We start from the raw sequence: 18,762 nt of genomic DNA, 5'->3' as shown, positions 1-18,762 counted from the left end.
CGATGAGAGAGAAACATCGATCAGCCGCCTCCTGCACATCCCCCACTGGGGATGTGCCCGCAACCCAGGTACATGCCCTTGACCGGAATCGAACCTGGGACCTTTCAGTCCGCAGGCTGACGCTCTATCCACTGAGCCAAACCGGTTTCGGCAAGAACCCGTTTTTATCACCTTGACGACTGGTTAACCTAATCAATAGATTGTTACCTGTTGTCTCCCAACTCCCCCTTCATTCATGTACTGGCCCAGCATGTAGAGACAAATCCATGCTACCTACCAGGGTGTGACAATCCTTTACATGGATTATCAGCTGCAAGAAGAAATCCCATAAAGGGCCTGGCTGCCTCTCTGCCCCCAAATCTGCGGGGCCCTCAGAACCCCTGGAGAACACTTTACATGTCTCTCATTTGTTGCTGGTCCCAAGACCACTCATTGCTGTCTCCAGATGGCCCACTCAACAACCTGCCTCCCTCTCCGCAGGTGACATGGTCCCCTCCTTAAAGTGAAACCCAAGGCTGCCTAAAACATCACCGAGGCCTGGTGTTCACTCACTCACTCAGCAAACATTCATCAGAGCCAACTCTCTATGCGTCTGCCCTGAGCAGGTGTGGGAGATGTAAGAGTGAGAGCCAAGCAGCCCTGGCCCCTGCCTTCACGGACCTCATTCTGCTAAGACACACATTCAACAAAAATCACACACAAAATTGCACATCTTGAAAGGGGCTAAGAAGGAGAGTTACAGGTGCTGCAAATCTTAAGAGGCCAGAGTAGTTTTCCCTAAGAAATGATCTATGCGGAACAATCTCAACAACCAAGTGGACGTAACCTAAGGGAAGAAGCCAGGAGCGTCGCAGAGGCCCTGGGGGCAGGTGCGTGCGTCCATGAAGCGAGGTAGCAAGGTCCTCGTGTACCCGGCCTCAGGCCTCTCATAAGGGGTTTGGGTCTCTGAACTAAACCAGTAGCCAGAACCCATCAAGAGGTTCCGAGGAGCGGATGCCACGACCAGATTGACCTGCCCGGGGTCTTCACCGCAGGCACAGGGTCCGCTTTCGCCCCCAGGTTACCTCCCGGCGCCCAGCCCCCGGGGGGGGCGGGGGGGGGGCAGCAGGGGGCGGGGCTGCGGCGCGGCCAGGCGGTGGCGGCCAGCGCCCGGCGCCCCGGGGACCTGAAGCCGACAAACAACCGGCGCGCATGGGACTCGCGCTTGCCGAGCCTCGGCTTCCGCGGGGGCTGCGTCGGGTTCCCGGCGGAGGGAGAAGGCCCTGCGGCCTAAGCGGCCGAGTCCGCACCGATCGATCCCTGGCGAGGCCCGGAGCCTCCCGCAGCCCACGGCGCACAGGTGAGACCCGCGGCCCAGGTGGGGGGCCCGGCCCGGCCCCCCGGAGGCCCCTGCGCGCAGCCCCGGCCCCCCCTCCGCCGCGCGGCGGCCGCCATCTCCGGGAGCCGCAGGCGCTGCGAGCTGCGGGCGCGTCCACGCGGCGGGGAGAGCGGCGGGAGGCTCCGGGCCCGCGGGGTGCGTTCCGGCGGCTCCCGGCCGCCCGGCCGCGCGGGCAGAGGCGGGGGCCCCCGGGCCGGCCAGGCCCTGCGATCGGCCGCTCCGGCCTCCGGCCTCGTCCCAGCTCTGAAGTTAGAACTTGTCGCTGTTGGAAAGTGGGACAGGAAAGCACAAGGAGGGAAGCACATGAGCCCGCAAAGCAGCCGGGTCAACGTGCAGCCGTTCCTTCCTGTTCCCTACAAACCAGGTCAGACTGTGCTTTTGCGGGACCTGGGTCGGAAAGCGGTGTCACTCGGCTTCTTTCTCTCTCTCCATCGCGGGCAGCACCCGCGGCTCGAATGGTTTCCTCCGTGTCTGTGTGTGGAGCCCGCTCGGCTGGGGTCCCGGGGGCCGGAGTCTGACCGGCCCCGACCTCCGGATTGTTGACTGCCGGGCTGTGATTTCCCTAATGGGTTCCCTCCCTGATGGAGAACATACAGGTGGTTTTCCGTTTTCGGCTGTTGCAAAAGCAAGCTGTTAGCACTGTTCCGCCTGGTTTGTGTTTACAGGGACCCCTTCATCAGGCTTGCAGTATATGCACGTGGCAGAATGCTCCTTAGAAGGGTTATTCTGGATTTTCTACCGTCACTGGTGTTTGGGAATACCTGGTTCACGGAACTGCCTGGTCGCCTTGGTTGTAGGTCCCACAAGGCACAGGGAGCAAATTGTCAACACCCATTTGTTAAAGAGTGACTTGCCTTGTGGCTGTCCGCACCTACAGCTTTTGCTGAAAAGGGAATATGAGTATCTTAGTAATTTTAAAATTTGATTTAGATTTAGCTTGGACAAACCACTACAGTCCCCAGTACGGTTAGACGTAGGTTAATGCAAAATTCAAGCTGGGCTTAGATGGATGGTGGAAACGTTTTAATGTTTAAGTCACTGAAACATGGGTGTTGGGTTGTAAGGGAAGGGATTTTAAGATCCTGCTGATGGCTAGTCACCATACTCAAAAATCTTTCCTTGAAGACTTGAAAAGGGCTTCAAGTGAGTGACATTGCCCTCATCAGTGAAAATGCATGGAATTTGTTTTTCCATTCACTTCATTTACATTTTAAAAGTTTTGTGCTAAAATAGAGGGAATTTTTCTTTGTCGTGATCATTTTCCTGTTTGGGCACATGATCCTGAAAATTAAATGTGTAGATAAGAGTTTAAAAATTACAGTGGATTGATTCCTTTCTCCCGAATATTAAACCAAACCCTCCCACCACTTGGCAGGGCTGGGGTCCTCTCTCCGGGGGCCCATTCTGTCCTTTTCTGTTCCCTGTATAAGACGCTCCCATGGTGGTGCTGTGATCCGCCTTCATCTCTCCAGGGTCCCTCACTCTGAGCTTAGCGCCCAGCTCAGTGCCTGGCACACAAGTGACTGATAACTATTAGCCTGGTGGATGCACTCAGAATATGACGTTTATTAAGTCCAATTTGTAAGTTAGAGATCTGTGTGTGACTGACTTTTCATTCAGATGAGTAAGGTGACAAGGGCAGCTGTGATCACCTCTTGATTTTAAGTGAATTATATTCCAAGAAACATTAGCAGCAGGGCACCTGGGCCTTTTTTTTTTTTTAAACAACTTTGTTGATATGTAATTCATACACCATATAATTCATCCATTCAAAGTACACAATTCAATTTTTTTTGGTATATTGCAGTATTGCTTTTTTAAGTTGTGGTAAATATATATACAACATAAAATTCGTCACTTTACTTATTTTTAAGTGTTACGAATTTAATAACATTAAGTACACTCACAATGTTGTTCAACCATCACCACTATTTCCAAAACATTTTTACACCTTAAACAGATACTCTATAAATAATTATATGAATGGATGTTGATAATTTAAAGAAAGAAATTTTAATATTGATTTCTAACCCCCTTTTTATTTGTTGTGCTCTCTTTTATACCTACATGAAAAGTTATTATAACTAAGATGGTACCATGCATTATCTTAGTCCGATAATACCTGAAGTTCCTTATAATGGAAAAGTGGGTAATTCGTTCAAGTTTGAATGCTGAATTACTGAACTTTCTAGGGTCTCTACAAGTTGTAGAGCAAAATTTGAACGATATCCCTAAGTCCACTCTGATTTGCAGAAGATGCTTTCTCCAAGTTGATATTACACTGTTTGGCTTACTCTATTGCTATGTATTCCCTTTGCTTTCATAGTTGTAGGATACCCTCCACTTTCTTTTTATTTTATTTATTGTCTTAAGTTTTACATATGTCTCCTTTTTCCCCAATTGACACCCCCCCCCTCCCCCCGCCCAAAACCATTCCCACCCCGGGCAAACCTCCACTGCCCCAGAGTCTGTGTCCATTGGTTATGCTAATATGCATGCATAGAAGTCCTTTGGTTGCTCTCTAACTACCACCCCCCCACACACACACACACACAGACACACACACACCTCCCCTGCCATTTGTCTCTGGATCTATTTTTGTTCATCGAACTATGTTGATCATTATATCCCACATATGAGTGAGATCATGTGATATTTATCTTTCTCCGACTGGCTTATTTCGCTTAGCATAATAAGTTCCATCTACCCGCCACTTTCATAGGAGGTACTTTAGGGCTTCCTAATAATAGAAAAATCTACAATATTTTCAGGTGCTAATAAAAAAAAAAGGGGGGGGATTTATTTTAGGTACAAAGTGTTTTAAATACCTAGTTTTCATTTTAAAATTCTTAGCTTTTCTTTGCCTGTTATATTGCTTTTATGGATGCTAATCTCTTAACATCTTTTAAAAAAACAATTTGTGCGCCGAAACCGGTTTGGCTCAGTGGATAGAGCGTCGGCCAAGGGCATGTACCTGGGTTGCGGGCACATCCCCAGTAGGAGATGTGCAGGAGGCAGCTGATCGATGTTTCTCTCTCATCGATGTTTCTAACTCTCTATCTCTCTCCCTTTCTCTCTGTAAAAAAATCAATAAAATATATTTAAAAAAAAACAAACAATTTGTGGTTGTTTGAGCTTCCATTTCTAACAAGGAGAGAGCACCCTGGGCATCAGTAGGAAGAAGGCTAGGCTAGGCTAGAACTTGGGAGCAAAAATTAGAGAACCCATTTTTTAGTAGGTTTGGCAGGGGTATAAATAACCGTTAACCCCAAATCTTCACATATGGAGGGTTTCCTGTGTGTGTGAGTACACCTGTGCTTCTGATCTCAGTAAAACTTAATTAGCATCATAGCCCTGTTATCGCTTAGTTAATCGCACAGGAACACTGGGCTCTAGGTTTGGCTGGGGCCTGCTAGTGGCCTGAGCAAACCACATAATTTTTGTGGACTCATTTTTGGCACTAGTAAATTAAGTGGGCTTGAGTAGACAGGTAGATTAAGTTGGCTCTTCTAAAGCCAGGTAGCATATTCTTTCTTTGAAGTTATCTAAAACATTTGTTTGAAGGATATATTCTACCATAATGTAGCCTTCTAAAATTGAATTTGAAGATTGCATTTTAGATTTGTAACCACCTGTAACATTGATGCTTCCAAAAGATGCATTCTGTTTATCCTCGAGTTTTATGTTTTCCCTGACCCACTGCCTCAGACCCTTGGGGCTCCTTCTGCCTCAATTTGAGAAGCACGGGACCCCGGGGACCCCTAGGTCTCTTGATGCTCTGATGTGGTATAACCCTTGACATAAACTAGAGTTTATTCTCTAGTTTTAGGAAATTATAAAGCCATACCACAGAAAAATATGATGAACCGATTTGAAAGACTTAACTTCTTTCCCTGAAAATTAGAGATTGCAATTCTATTGTATGTAAAAGCTGTTTCATCAGAAACTTCATTCCATTTTAAGAAATGGATTGCAAAATTAGAAAAGCCCTTTTACAGATGTCATCTTTGTTGCTCTCAATCTTTCTTGCCTGCAATTCTGTTTTCTTTCCTGGCTGCTAATTGGATTAAAGACTGTTTTGCCAACCATGGCATCTGGAGATGAGAGTCCTATCTTTGAAGATGACGAAAGGTAAATATCTTGCATTGCCCTCAAACTAGCTTCTGAAACTTTCAAGATTGTTGTAGTCACTCAGAAGAGTCATTTATCCAGGCTCCTTGTTGAAGGACACATTGTGTACAATTGCAGAATGCATGGTCTGCTTTTCTATGAGGTGAAGAGGGTAGTACACACCCGGCACGAGGGTGGGCACCACTAACGTGGCGTCCTTTCTAGGACCTGGATGTAAGATCTTCAAATCCCCCTCAGCACACAGTTCTTGGCAATCACTTCAAGATGATATAAAACCCATCCAGTAGCTCTGATTTAGAGCACACGGAGGAGATGAGAGGGAATGAAGGGTTGGTCGTAGGTAAGAGAACAGCTTCTTGAGCCAGAGTCCTAAGTTTAAATCCCATCCCACTTCCTGTCCTTGTGACCTTAGACAAGCCCTTAGCCTCTCTGAGCCTCGGTTTCCTCACCTTTAAAACAGGGATAATGGTAGTGCCCATCCATGATGAGGATTCTATGAGTTAACACGTGTAAAGCTCTTAGAACAGTGACTGGCACACAGAAACACTTCACTGTTAGCGATGATCATTAAGGCTGTCATGTTACTTCTCTCAAAGCTAAAAACCTCTATCAACATAATATTATATATGTCATGTACATAGGAAACGTGTTTTATATTAAAATATTTATATTTGTTTTATATTAAAGTGTGTTTAAATTATGCCAGAAACGCCTGACTAAATAAAATCCTTTATTTTTTAAATAAGATTTTCTTTTTCCTTTTTAAAAAAATAAGATTTCCTATAGCAATGACAAGAGTTACTATTTTCCGTAACATTTTAACCTTTATTATAGGACATTTCTTCCATGACGTCTCTTTTTCTCAGTCTTACTTTAGTAAATTAAAAAGTGTTTTTGTTAAAATTAATTCTTAGTCATTGGTTTAAGTATGAAAGGTTTGTAGAATTCTTCTTTTGGAATGATTGGATCTGAAAAAAACAACAACAAAAAACCACCCAACAAAATACTCTACTCTGCTTTTCAATGAGGGGAGGGAGAAATAGAGACTTCTTACTGACCTTTCCAAGCATTATTCTGTAGCCTAGCTTAGGATACTGTCATAGATTCTTAATCCTATTAATGTTAAGGTGACTTTGTTTAGAATTACCTGACTGTATACCCCTGAGAATACTTTCATCTTAAAGGAAGAGTGCATAAGAGGGAGAAGATAGTTACATGTACTGAGAGTGAGATTTCTTAGGTAATATCACTTTAATATTTTGTAATTTTATGGGTTTTAAAAATCTGTTATTTTCATCTTGGAAGGATTGGTTGGCTGTCCTATTATAATTGCTGTATTTTATTTCCTTAGCCCTCCGGATAGCCTGGTAAAAATGACAGATCTTGTCGCCGTTTGGGATGTTGCTTTGAGTGATGGAGTTCATAGGATTGAATTTGAACATGGGACCACATCCGGCAAACGAGTGGTATATGTAGATGGGAAGGTAGGAAAGAAGCATGTTACTTTGTAAATATGGTATACAGAGAAGATTTATTTTGTTAATGTAGATTCTTCATATGTGAACTCAGGCTTTTCTCTTTCTAAAGTGGTTATCTTTATATTTTGGCCTGTATCATTTTGCTGTACAAAACTATTGAATCATAGTTAAGGAATTCATAGACTATAATATCTAATATTTAAATGTAAAATGCCTTTAGAGTCTAAAACCTTTGCATCACAAATTAACATGACATCTGACTATGTAGCATTATCATTTGCTCACTTTAATTATATTATTTCTAACATTACATTTTCTTCCATTTGTGTGTTTTCAACTTTTCTATTTTATTACTTAGGAAGAGATAAGAAAAGAATGGATGTTCAAATTAGTGGGCAAAGAAACCTTCTGTGTTGGAGCTGCAAAGACAAAAGCAACCATAAATATAGATGCTGTCAGTGGTTTTGCTTATGAATATACTCTGGAAATTAATGGGAAAAGTCTTAAGAAGTATATGGAGAACAGATCAAAAACCACCAGCACTTGGGTATTACATTTGGATGGTGAAGACTTGAGAGTTGTGTTGGGTAAGTGATTGCTGTTACTGCAGAATCGATTGGCTTTTTGTAATGGCTGTTAAATTACTTTCTCTAACTGTCCAGCTCTTTTATGGGAGCTTTTTTTTCCCCCCTTTTAAATCTTCATTGTTGAAAGTATTACATATGTTCCCTTTTACCCAGTGCTCGCCTCCCCTCCCACCCAGGCCTTCACTACTTTATTGTCTGTGTCTATGGGTTATGCATATAGGCATATAAGTTCATTGGTTAATCTCCCCTGACACCCCACCCCCCCGCCGCCACCCCCGCCACGGGAGCTTTGAATAGGTGTATTTTTAATGTGTTCTGTGTGAATGAACTACTCATTTAATTGATTTATATATAAAATATGAGAGCCAGAGTTTATAGTAATGGATTTGAGGAGTATAAACTTAGGTTTAAAAAAAGAAATATTGGGCTCTGGCTGCGTAGCTCACTTGGTTAGAGCATCGTCCTGATGCACCAAGGTTATGCGTTCCACCCTTGGATGGGGCACGTACAAGAGTCAACCAAGGAATACATAAACACGTAGAACAAATTGACGTTTCTTTCTCTTCCATCCCTTCTCTCTAAAATCACTATATAACATTTTAAATAAATAAAAAGAAATATTGATATGGACACTTTCTATTATTCGATATTTCACTTTAAAAGCATGTCTAAAGGCAGTTGGAAATTTAAGATTCACCAGTGAGAAGGGAATTTTTCTCTAGGTGGCAGTAGGGTTAGGACTGCAGCAGATAAAACTGTTGAGTCCAGATAAAAGTAGATTAAAAAAAATAAAAGGCCCTAGCCGGGTGACTCAATTGGTTGGAGCGTGGTCCTGTACACCAAAAGGCTGGGGTTCAATTCTCAATCAGAGCACATTCCCACATTGCGGGTTTGATCTCAGGTCAGGGTAAGTATGGGAGGCAACTGATCAATGTTTCTCTCTCATGTTGATATTTCTCTCTCTCTCAGGTGTATTTTGGCAGCATTTTGCTCTTTTGTCAGCACTTAGCACAGTCCATCAGGTATACTTATATTTTTTCTTATGATCCAGTAATTTTTCCCTAAAGGGAAACGATTACAAAAATGAAGAGAGGTTGTTGCACTATCCATTAAGAAATGTAAGGCTAAATTTCTGACCCTTTAGAACTGGATCCTGTCTGTTCTGTATGAATTCTGTGGCAGCCCTTTGTGGTGGTCTTTTTTTAATCCTCACCCAAGGACATTTTCACAGATTTTTTTAGAGAGAGAGGAAGGGAGAGAGAAAGAGAAACATTGATGGGAGAGAGAGAAACATCCATCAGTTACCTCTGTACTCACTCAATCGGGGACTGAACTTGCAACCTAGGCATGTGCCCTGACTGGGAATTGAACTTGTGACCTTTCAGTGTATGACACAACTCTCCAGCTAACTGAGCCACACTGCCCAGGGCTTGGTCGTCTTTTTATGCCACCTTCCAGTTGAGTCAGTGTGAGAGGCAGGGGTAATCGTCTAGTCACTGATACTAAAGGACTTTCCTTGTGAAAAAGTCCCTCCTCACATTCACTGGTATGCATCTTCCTTTGAAGATTGTGCTTCATATTTACTTTTGCGTTTAACAAGTCTTCATCAATTTGCATTGGGATCATGATTTTCTCTTAAAAGTTTGTTTTGTTTCATTTTGATTTTGTCTGTGAAGAAAATAATCCGTTTCTTCAAATTTAGAACCAGTTCAAAGTTGTGAAGTTAATGGACTTTTAGGAATCCAGTGTATCAAACCCTTCTAAAAATTATAAAGAGTTAACTTTATCTTGAACTCATATAATTTTTAATTTGTTACTTTTACAGAAAAAGACACCATGGATGTGTGGTGCAATGGTAAGAAAACGGAGACAGCGGTAAGTTGCCCTTGGATCATTCACACCGTGTGTGTAAGTTACGAATCTGACACATTGTCAAGAAGCTGCTTAGAGGAATTATGTTACTAAACCATTGCCCTGCCCTCTGAATTGATCTTTACAGAAGCATGACTTAAAAGACATTTTTCAAGGCTCAATATAAGAAAGAGTGGAAACACATTGCACTCCAGGTCCAGACCTGCTCACTTTGGAGGTGTTCAGTACACCCCTCCTAAGAGCTCTTGACCACATTCTTCTCAGAGCTAGGAAAGCGCTTCTCCCTGACGCACCTGTGCTCTCTCTGGTTTGATAACATTAGCTGCGGGACCTTGCTCTGTCTGCTTTGGCTGCCAGGAAGCTCACAGCCAGCTTTTAAGTCTGACTGGAGTTTCTTTGCTTTCTGGGGTAATTCATTCTTATCCTCTAATCCTCCTCTTCTTCCTTCCTTCCTACTTGACCCCTATTTTTTTTTATTCCAGATCGGTACTATTCAGTATGAGGCACAGACATGAGCTTTGAGTGTAACTTTTCTTTTCTTTTTTAAATATATTTTTATTGATTTCAGAGAGGAAGGGAGAGGGAGAGAGAGAGAGAAACGTCAATGATGAGAGAGCATCACTGACCGGCTGCCTCCTGCACACCCCCAACTGGGGTTTGAGCTCACAACTCAGGCATGTACTCTTTGTTGGAATCGAACCTGGGACCCTTCAGTCTGCAGGCCAATGCTCTATCCATTGAGCCAAACCAGCTGGGGCGTAACTTTTCTATTATGTATAATGTTTTAAGGTGAAATTTATAATACATTTGATTTAAATCAGTCTACCAAAATAGTATTATTTAACATGCAATCAATAGAAACAGTTTTTAGTGGGTTATTTCACATTCTTTGTTTCATACTAAGTATTCCAAATCCGGTGTGTATTTTACACTTAAACAGCCTATCTCATTCCAGACTCAACACATTTCAAGTGCTCGATTTTGCTACACATGGCTAGTGGCTACTGTATAGGACAGAGCAAGTCTAGATCTATAGTGTTTGTTATCTCTGTATTTTATGATAAAGCCGCTTCACACCCTGAGTCAGAGCTTCAGAGTGGTTAAGAACACTCCATCCCTTGCTGACTAGGGTCTTTAGCAAGTTGTTTACTCTGTGCCTCACTTTCCTCATCTATAAAAATGAGGACAATAGTATTTCTGTCAGGGTTCTTGTGAGGATGCAATAAAATAATGCATGTACACTGTTCTTGGTATAGAGTAAGTAACTAATAAGTGTTTTCTATCATGTTTATCTTTTTTACTTTTGAAAATATTCTGTGTGTCGGCATAGTACATGTTATATACACAGAGCCATGAGGTGCATGGTTTTACTTTCTTCCGAAACTTAAGATTCTTAGATTGTAGAGAGATAAGAAACTTTCAATTCATAGCAGAATGTAAAAGCACCTAAATACTAGTTTCTAACGTTGCAAAGCTTAACATTTACCATGTACTTCATTTTACACCCTTTTAGATGGTGTTAGTGCTCTAGACCAGTGATGGCGAACCTTTTAAGCTTGGCGTGTCAGCATTTTGAAGAACCCTAACTCAACTCTGGTGTCGTGTCACATATAGAAATTTTTTGATATTTGCAACCGTTGTAAAACAAAGGTTTATATTTTTGATATTTATTTTATATATTTAAATGCCATTTAACAAAGAAAAATCAACCAAAAAAATGAGTTCGCGTGTCACCTCTGACACGTGTGTCATAGGTTCGCCATCACTGCTCTAGACAAAGGTAAGTGTTTCTGAAGTCTAATTTCTCCTTCTCTGTTGGCCTAGGGTGAGTTTGTCGATGATGGGACTGAAACTCACTTCAGTGTTGGGAACCACGACTGTTACATAAAGGCTGTCAGTAGTGGGAAGCGGAGAGAAGGAATTATTCACACACTCATTGTGGATAACAGGGAAATCCCAGAGATTCTTGAATGACTTCATGTTCATGAACATTAATCTTAAGAAGTAACAATCAGGACTTTTACATTACTGTGGTAATTAAATATGTTCAATATGTATTTCTCAGTACATTTGATCTGCCATGTTTTTATTTTTTTAGTTACTTGAAACTGTAATGTTCCAAGAGTCAGGGAAAAAAATTATATACAATTAAAAAGACCTGCAATTTATTTTGTAAATAATGTAAAAATGTTTCAAAGCCAAATGGAAAATAAGATATGGACCAAAATCACTAGTGTTTTACAAAAGGACCTTTTACTATAATAAACATTATAAAATAAAATTGGTGCTGCTTGATTGTGTTTCTGAAAATGGATGTCTTCATATATTTCTCACTTGTGCATATGAGACAGGACAACTTGAATGGGCGAACAGAAATAACCAACAGTAGAAACAGACTCACAGGAGCTACAGATTGAGAGTTCACTAGATGTAGAGCTATGTTTAAAATGTCCAAGGTAATAAAAGACAACTCAGAGAATTGCAGAGGGAACAGGAAAAATTTTTTTTTTTTTAAATATATTTTATTGATTTTTTACAGAGAGGAAGGGAGAGAGATAGTTAGAAACATCGATGAGAGAGAAACATCGATCAGCCGCCTCCTGCACATCTCCCACTGGGGATGTGCCTGCAACCCAGGTACATGCCCTTGACCGGAATCGAACCTGGGACCCTTCAGTCCGCAGGCCAACGCTCTATCCACCGAGCCAAACCGGTTTCGGCAGGAAAAATTTTTGAAAAAATATAGCAGAATTAAAAAATGAAAGCTGGTATATGATATTAATATCAGTTAAAGTAGACTTTAAGGCAAAAAAGAATTACCAGAAATACATAACACTTTAAAATAATTTTTAAATAGTTCAATTCACTAGGGATATAAATCATCTCTAAATTTGTTTTTTTCAGTCTTCATTCTTACTGACTTTATCTTGGGGATGCAAATTTGGCTTTAAGACTGGCTCTGAGCCATAGTCGGAAAACCTGCCTTACACAGTCTGCATTTCCCCTCCTTTCTACTTTCAGACAAGTCAGCTGCGAGAAAAGAGTGTGTATTTCTTATAGGACCTTACTAAAGTCCACTAGTAAGGTGGTCCATTCCACCACCAACATCCCAATATTTTTTTATCAAGTCCTAGAGCGCTAGCCTCTGTGAACATGTGGTCAAAATCCTGAGATACACAGGTACCTTTCAACCTGCTTGCTTTGCTGCTATGGAACAATGATGACCATTTCCTAACTGGGCATGTGTGTGTGTGTCGGGGGTGGGGGGAGGTCCTCACTGCTCCTCATGTACCTCAGCTCACATTCCCCATTTTAGGACTGGCAACTTGCAATATCCCACTTTTGGGAACCAATTTATGTCTTCATTGGTGGTCATTAGTCATCTTGGGCTGCTATGACAAAATTCCATAGACTGTGTGGATGAAACAAGACATTTATTTCTCACAGTTCTGGAGATCGAGAAGTCCAAGATCAAGATACTGACTGAGTTGGTTACCCAGTGAGAGCCCGCCTCCTCGCTTGCAGAGAGCTGCCTTCTCACTGTGTCCTCACATGGCAGAGAACAATCATCTTTAATTTTGTATGTACCTGGTAATATTGCCTCAAACTCTATAAAACAAAAATTGACATAACTAGAATAGGCAAATCCAAAATCATAGTGGGCTATTTTAACTCATCTCTCATAAATGCTAGACAAAAACTCAGTAAAGATAAGTACACTTAAACAGTAACACAATTAGCAGACTTGATCTAATGAACATAAAACAATCTAATAATAGAAGAATATGGGTTTTTTACATGCACACTGAACATTTATAATACTTGACCATAGCGTGAGTCATAAAAACAAGTCCCACAGCCGAAACCGGTTTGGCTCAGTGGATAGAGCGTCAGCCTGCGGACTGAAGGGTCCCAGGTTCGATTCTGGTCGAGGACATGTGCCTGGGTTGCGGGCACATCCCCGGTGGAGGATGTGCGGGAGGCGGCTGATCGATGTTTCTCTCTCATCGATGTTTCTAACTTTCTGTCTCTCTCCCTTCCTCTCTGTGGAAAATCAATAAAATATATTTAAAAAAACAAACAAACAAATAAAACAAGTCCCACAAAATTTCAAAGAACTGAAATCATACAGAAGATGTTCTCTGAATGCCATGCAACCTAGAAATCAACAAAATGGTAATAAGAAAATCCATGAGTATCTGGAAATTAATAAGCATACTTCTAAATAAGCAGTAGACCATGGAGAAACCAAAATGGAAATTAGAAAATATTTTGTTCTGAATGGTTATGAAGACTTCATATCAAAACTTATGAGATGCAGATAAAGATTGCTATTAATCAGCTAAGCAAACATACAATTGGAGGAGAGGAATAACAGCAAAATAAATACAAATGGAAGGAAATAAAGATAAAGAATTTAAAAACATACGACAGGATAAAAAAGCAGAAAGCTGATTCTTTGTAAAGATCAATGCAACTGGCCGAAACCGGTTTGGCTCAGTGGATAGAGCGTCGGCCTGCAGACTGAAAGGTCCCAGGTTCGATTCCGGTCAAGGGCATGTACCTGGGTTGCGGGCATATCCCTGGTAGGAGATGTGCAGGAGGCAGCTGATCGATGTTTCTCTCTCATCGATGTTTCTAACTCTCTATCTCTCTCCCTTCCTCTCTGTAAAAAATCAATAAAATATATTTAAAAAAAAAAAGATCAATGCAACTGGAAAACCTCTACTGAGCCCAATTCAGAAAATAAAGAAGGCACTAACCAATACCAAGACTGAAAAAGACATCATTATCAATCCACTAAACTCAAAACATTATAAAAATAAATTTGAAAATGTAGATGGACACATTCCTAGAAAATTGGAACTCTTTAAGATGAACACAAGATACAAAAATCTGAATATTATTCTAGCTATTAAATAAATCACATCCATATCTCAAAGAAAACATCAGACATAAGATCACTGGCAAAATTCTATCAAACTTTTAAGAAGTAATGTCAATCTTACTTGTGTTACAACATCACAAACACCTTGATAATAAAACCTGACACAGACCTTAAAAAAAAAAACTTAAGGGTCAATCCCACTGATGAAAATAGATGCAAAACCCCAAATGAAATATTGGAAATCAAACCCAGCATTATATAAAAAGGATGATATATTACAATCAAATTGCTCATTCTAGGAATGTAAACTTCTTTTAATATTTGCATATCAATATAACTCACCAAATCAGAAAAACTTTATGAACATCTTAATAAAATATAGAAAAACAATGATAAAATTCAACATCCTTTCATGATTTTTTAAAACTTACCATTACCAGTTTATTATAAAGATTATAAATAACATACTGATGAAGGGGGCCACAGGGCAAAGTCTGGATGGGTCCTGAGTGCAGGAGCTCCTGTTCTTTGAGGAGTTGGTGTGTCAACATCTGGGCTGTACATGCGTTTACCAATCCAGAGGCTCCCTTTCATAATTAAAAATATATATATTTTGGGAATTGAAGTTTACTTCCTTAATCTGGTAAAAGATCCAGAGCCTAGAACAAACACCATACTTAATGTTGAAAACTTTCACCTTTTATTGGAATTCCTAACCAATGCAGAAGGGGAAGAACAAGAAATAAAATGTTGAAGGGAATAGAAAGAAATAAGGCTGCAATTATCTGTAGATGTTTTATGTGAAATTAAAATAATTTCTATAAATAGGATTAATAAGGATGTTTAGTAAGTCTGGTAAATACATCAATTGTATTTTTATTGATTGCTCTGAAATTTTAAAATTTTATTAAATCACATATTGTTGGATTCTATCTTCAGAGTTTCTGATTTAGTAGGTCTAGTGTGAGGCTCAAGAATTTGCAGTTCTAATCAGTTTCTAAGTGATGCTAACTAATATTCCTAGTCAGGGGACCGCTCTTCCAAAACTGATATTTTAGCAAAAATGAAAATTAAATGCCCAGGAATCCAGCAAAAGACATATAAGCCTATACATAGAAAACTATAAATCATTATGGATATAAATTAAAGAGGATCTAAATAAAGGATACTACAGATTGGAAGTCAATATTCTGAAGATGTCAATTTGCCTCAACCTAATCTACAATTTAATGCAATCCCATTCAAAATTTCCATAGGTTTCTTTTGGTGAATATCAGTTAGCAGATTTTGAAATATGTATGAAAGCATCATCAATAATTATAACTAAAGAACTTACACTTAAGACAAACTCCCTGGATTTGCATACTGGTTCCTACTTTGGACAAATTCAGTTTTCTCATCTGTGAAGTGGGGAAGAACAATTATACCTATCACATGAGCTAGTCATAAGGATTGAATATATATAGTTTAGATATGTGCCTCAAACACACTAAATGTTATGTATGAGTTTGATACAATAAAAATAGGGAGATGAAATCTACTGGTGTCTTCTGAAGTCCAGAAGCAGACTTGTATATATGGGCACTTGGTTTATGACAAAGGTGGATCTATAGAACAGTGGGGAAAGATTACTTTTCCAATACAAGATACTGGGACAACTTCATGCCCATATGGGAAAAAATAAAATTTGATTCCCACTTCACACTATATATAAAAAGCAACTTCAAACAGATTATAGCTCTGAATGAAATAGGTAAAAAGTAAAGCCTTTAGCATAATCCAGGAGAATACCTACCTTGGGATAACGAAGATTTCTTAAATACTACATAAGAAATATTAACCATAAAGGGAAATAATGATAAATTTGACATTAAAATTAAGATCATATTAAAAGAAACCATTACAAAAATGAGAAAGTCACACAATGAGTAGAAAACATATTTCCAACACATATGACTGATAAAGGGCTTGTATATGAAATATATAAGATTTGCTGTTGACCTTAACAGTCAAGGCACTGGGTAGCCAGCCCCCATGCAAATTATATATATCCTATATAATAAAACCCTAATATGCAAATCGACCAAGCAGCAGAATGACCCATTGCTATGATGCACACTGACCACCAGGGGACAGACGCTCAAGTCAAGAGCTGCCCCCAGTGGTCAGTGCTCTCCCACAGGGGGAGCTCTGCTCAGCCAGAAGCTCGGCTCACGGCTGGTGAGCGCAGTGGTAGCGGGAGCCTTTTGAAGCAGGCGGACATCCCCCGAGGGGTCCCGGACAGCAAGATGGTGCAGGCTGGGCTGAGGGACCCCTCACCCCCCGCCGCCAGTGCACAAATGTCATGCAGCAGGCCTCTAGTGTATGTATGTATGTGTGTGTATGTATAAGATACTGGGACAACTTCGTGCCCATATGGGAAAAAACAAAATTTGATTTCCACTTCACATTATATATAATTATATATAATAAAAGCATAAGATGCAAACTGTCCCCTTGACCAGGAGTTTGACCAGGGGGCAGGGCTGGCAGGGGGAAGGGAGGGAGGCCCCAGCTGACAAATTTCGTGCACTGGGCCTCTATTATATATATAATTTCACATAACAAAAACCAAAAAGCAATATTTAAAAAATCCATCCTACACCTAAGTGACAGGAGGTAACCAAATAAATGGACAAAGGACTGAAGCAGGCATTTCACAAAGGAGAAAATCCAAATGATTGATGTTCAGATCCTACCTGGATCCCTGAGAAGAGGTGCTGTATTCTGGAATAGAAGAAGGGGAAAGAAATAATTGCTGAGCGTGTTACTGCCCATGAACCCTGCTTTATCTCACCTTCATATGCTTTCTGCCTAGTTTGCTCTTCCTATCACCCCTTCACCTAGCTCCTATCTGTCCTCAAAGACTTAGCTTTTCTAAGGAGCCCCAGCTCCAGCCCCCTCCCAAGAGCTGCCCATCTCCAATAGTCAGGGTCCCATGGCATGGGTACCTCTCTGCTCTCCTCTTGGTCCAAGGACTAATCAATCTTTCACCTTCCGTAGAAGGGTGACCCCTACATTCAACTGCCTGGCTGAGGTTTGGTGCTGAATTAGGAGACAGGATAGAACTCTCAGGGAAGTGGCCTTTAAGAGGGGGAAGCAGGGAAAGAAATGAGCTTGCCTGAGTGAGGAGCAGTTATTTCCGGTTCCATTTTACAAACTAGGAAGCTCAGACCCTGAGAAATAAATACCTTACTCAAGGGTCAAAGAGGCAGAGCTGGATTGCAAACATTGGCGCCTGCAGCCCAGGGTCTCCTAACGACATGAGGACGATACTCAGGAATCACTTGTTCAACAAAGTCATCCTTTGTGCTCCCAGACAGATGCTGTCCTCAAGTATGGAAATGCACAGGGTCTCCAAAACCTCGTTTAGGGAAAGTACCAAAGGAGAGGGAGCTACGTGTGTTGGGGTAAGATTTGACCAGAGCATTTAACAGCCAAGGCACTGGGTAACGAGCCCCATGCACAAAAGCCTGTCCTGCAGCTCAGACCCCAACCCATCCCAGAGGCTAGCTATCCTCTGCCTCTTACTCCCTCCTCTCTGGCTCAGCCAGAGGCCCCGAGAATCAGACATGCAATTCAGCAAGTATGTAGGGAACACCTACTAGTTACTAGTATGCTTAGTAGCTACTGAAGGCTCCTGTCCCAGTGTCCTGGCACCTTTAGGGGCGTACAGTATGAAACAAGCCATTCTGGACTCAGGTCCAGCACTGTCTGGAGAGGTCATTTCCCTTTTTTGCTCTTAAAGACATTCACATTCACTGACCGAGGAGACCCCTCTGGAAACAGTGGTGCCCATTTCTGCCAGGCAATGGTCACCATCCTCCAAACCCCTGGTTTGCAATCTGCTGCATGTAATGATGGACTGATACCAGACAAAAATCCCTGAACAAACCATCCTTCTACAGTCCTATTCCTGGAACTGTCACAGAGTCTAGACCAGCCCTGGTACTATTGAGAGATCAACCCCCATTCTCAGCTGAGTTATTTCCAAGAAACTGTGACCTGCTCTGAGCATCTGCCTGCGGAAGAGAGTGCCAAAGTGGTACGGCCTGGCCTTGGCCTGGGTACCGAGTAACTGAAGAGGCCTTCCAGACCTCGGGGCACCTCCCAAAGATAGGGAAACCTGATGAGGGTACCCTCTTGCCTCAAGCTCCCACCTGAGTCCAGAGGCCTCCCATAGTTCTAATGGGATAGGGAAGCAAGGAGGGAAGTCAGGGAAGAGACCTTGTGCCTTACAATTCCTGAGGTTGGTTTGTCTTGACTTGACTGTTTCTTCAGAGCCCCAGTGCCAAGGTCCAAAGGCCTGTCTGCCCATAAAGAGGAGGCCCACACACCCCACGAGCAGCCGAAACCAGCTCACACATTTATTTGACAGAAAACATGAAG

At 41.6% G+C, this 18,762-nt stretch overlaps 1 protein-coding gene across 3 annotated transcripts; it reads left to right on the top strand.

Moving 5' to 3' along the window:
• The first annotated feature begins 1,110 nt into the window (after positions 1-1,110).
• On the top strand, positions 1,111-11,748 carry FAIM (Fas apoptotic inhibitory molecule). Of its 3 annotated transcripts, XM_081106222.1 has the most exons (6): positions 1,122-1,339; positions 5,451-5,509; positions 6,861-6,993; positions 7,346-7,574; positions 9,400-9,449; positions 11,271-11,748. In XM_081106222.1, the coding sequence occupies exons 2-6, from the start codon at positions 5,466-5,468 to the stop codon at positions 11,418-11,420; spliced, it is 606 nt and encodes a 201-aa protein (XP_080962348.1). In that variant the 5' UTR covers positions 1,122-1,339; positions 5,451-5,465; the 3' UTR covers positions 11,421-11,748. The 3 variants fall into 3 exon arrangements, with proteins under 3 accessions (XP_080962349.1, XP_080962348.1, XP_080962350.1); XM_081106223.1 differs by lacking the exon at positions 5,451-5,509 and having other exon boundaries at positions 1,111-1,339; XM_081106224.1 differs by lacking the exons at positions 1,122-1,339; positions 5,451-5,509 and adding an exon at positions 1,598-1,742.
• The last annotated feature ends 7,014 nt before the right edge of the window (positions 11,749-18,762 follow it).

This window comes from Myotis nattereri (assembly GCF_964212035.1).
Source record: "Myotis nattereri genome assembly, chromosome: 14".
Lineage (NCBI taxonomy): Eukaryota > Metazoa > Chordata > Mammalia > Chiroptera > Vespertilionidae > Myotis > Myotis nattereri.
The sequence above is the reverse complement of the archived record's forward strand: the minus strand, read 5'-3'. Positions and strand labels throughout refer to the sequence as shown.

Coding starts and splice junctions, on each gene's coding strand:
- FAIM (XM_081106222.1), top strand. CDS start 5,466: ATGGCATCTGGAGATGAGAGTCCTATCTTTGAAGATGACGAAAG. Junction 5,510..6,860: donor ATCTTTGAAGATGACGAAAG/GTAAATATCTTG, acceptor TTATTTCCTTAG/CCCTCCGGATAGCCTGGTAA. Junction 6,994..7,345: donor TGGTATATGTAGATGGGAAG/GTAGGAAAGAAG, acceptor TTTATTACTTAG/GAAGAGATAAGAAAAGAATG.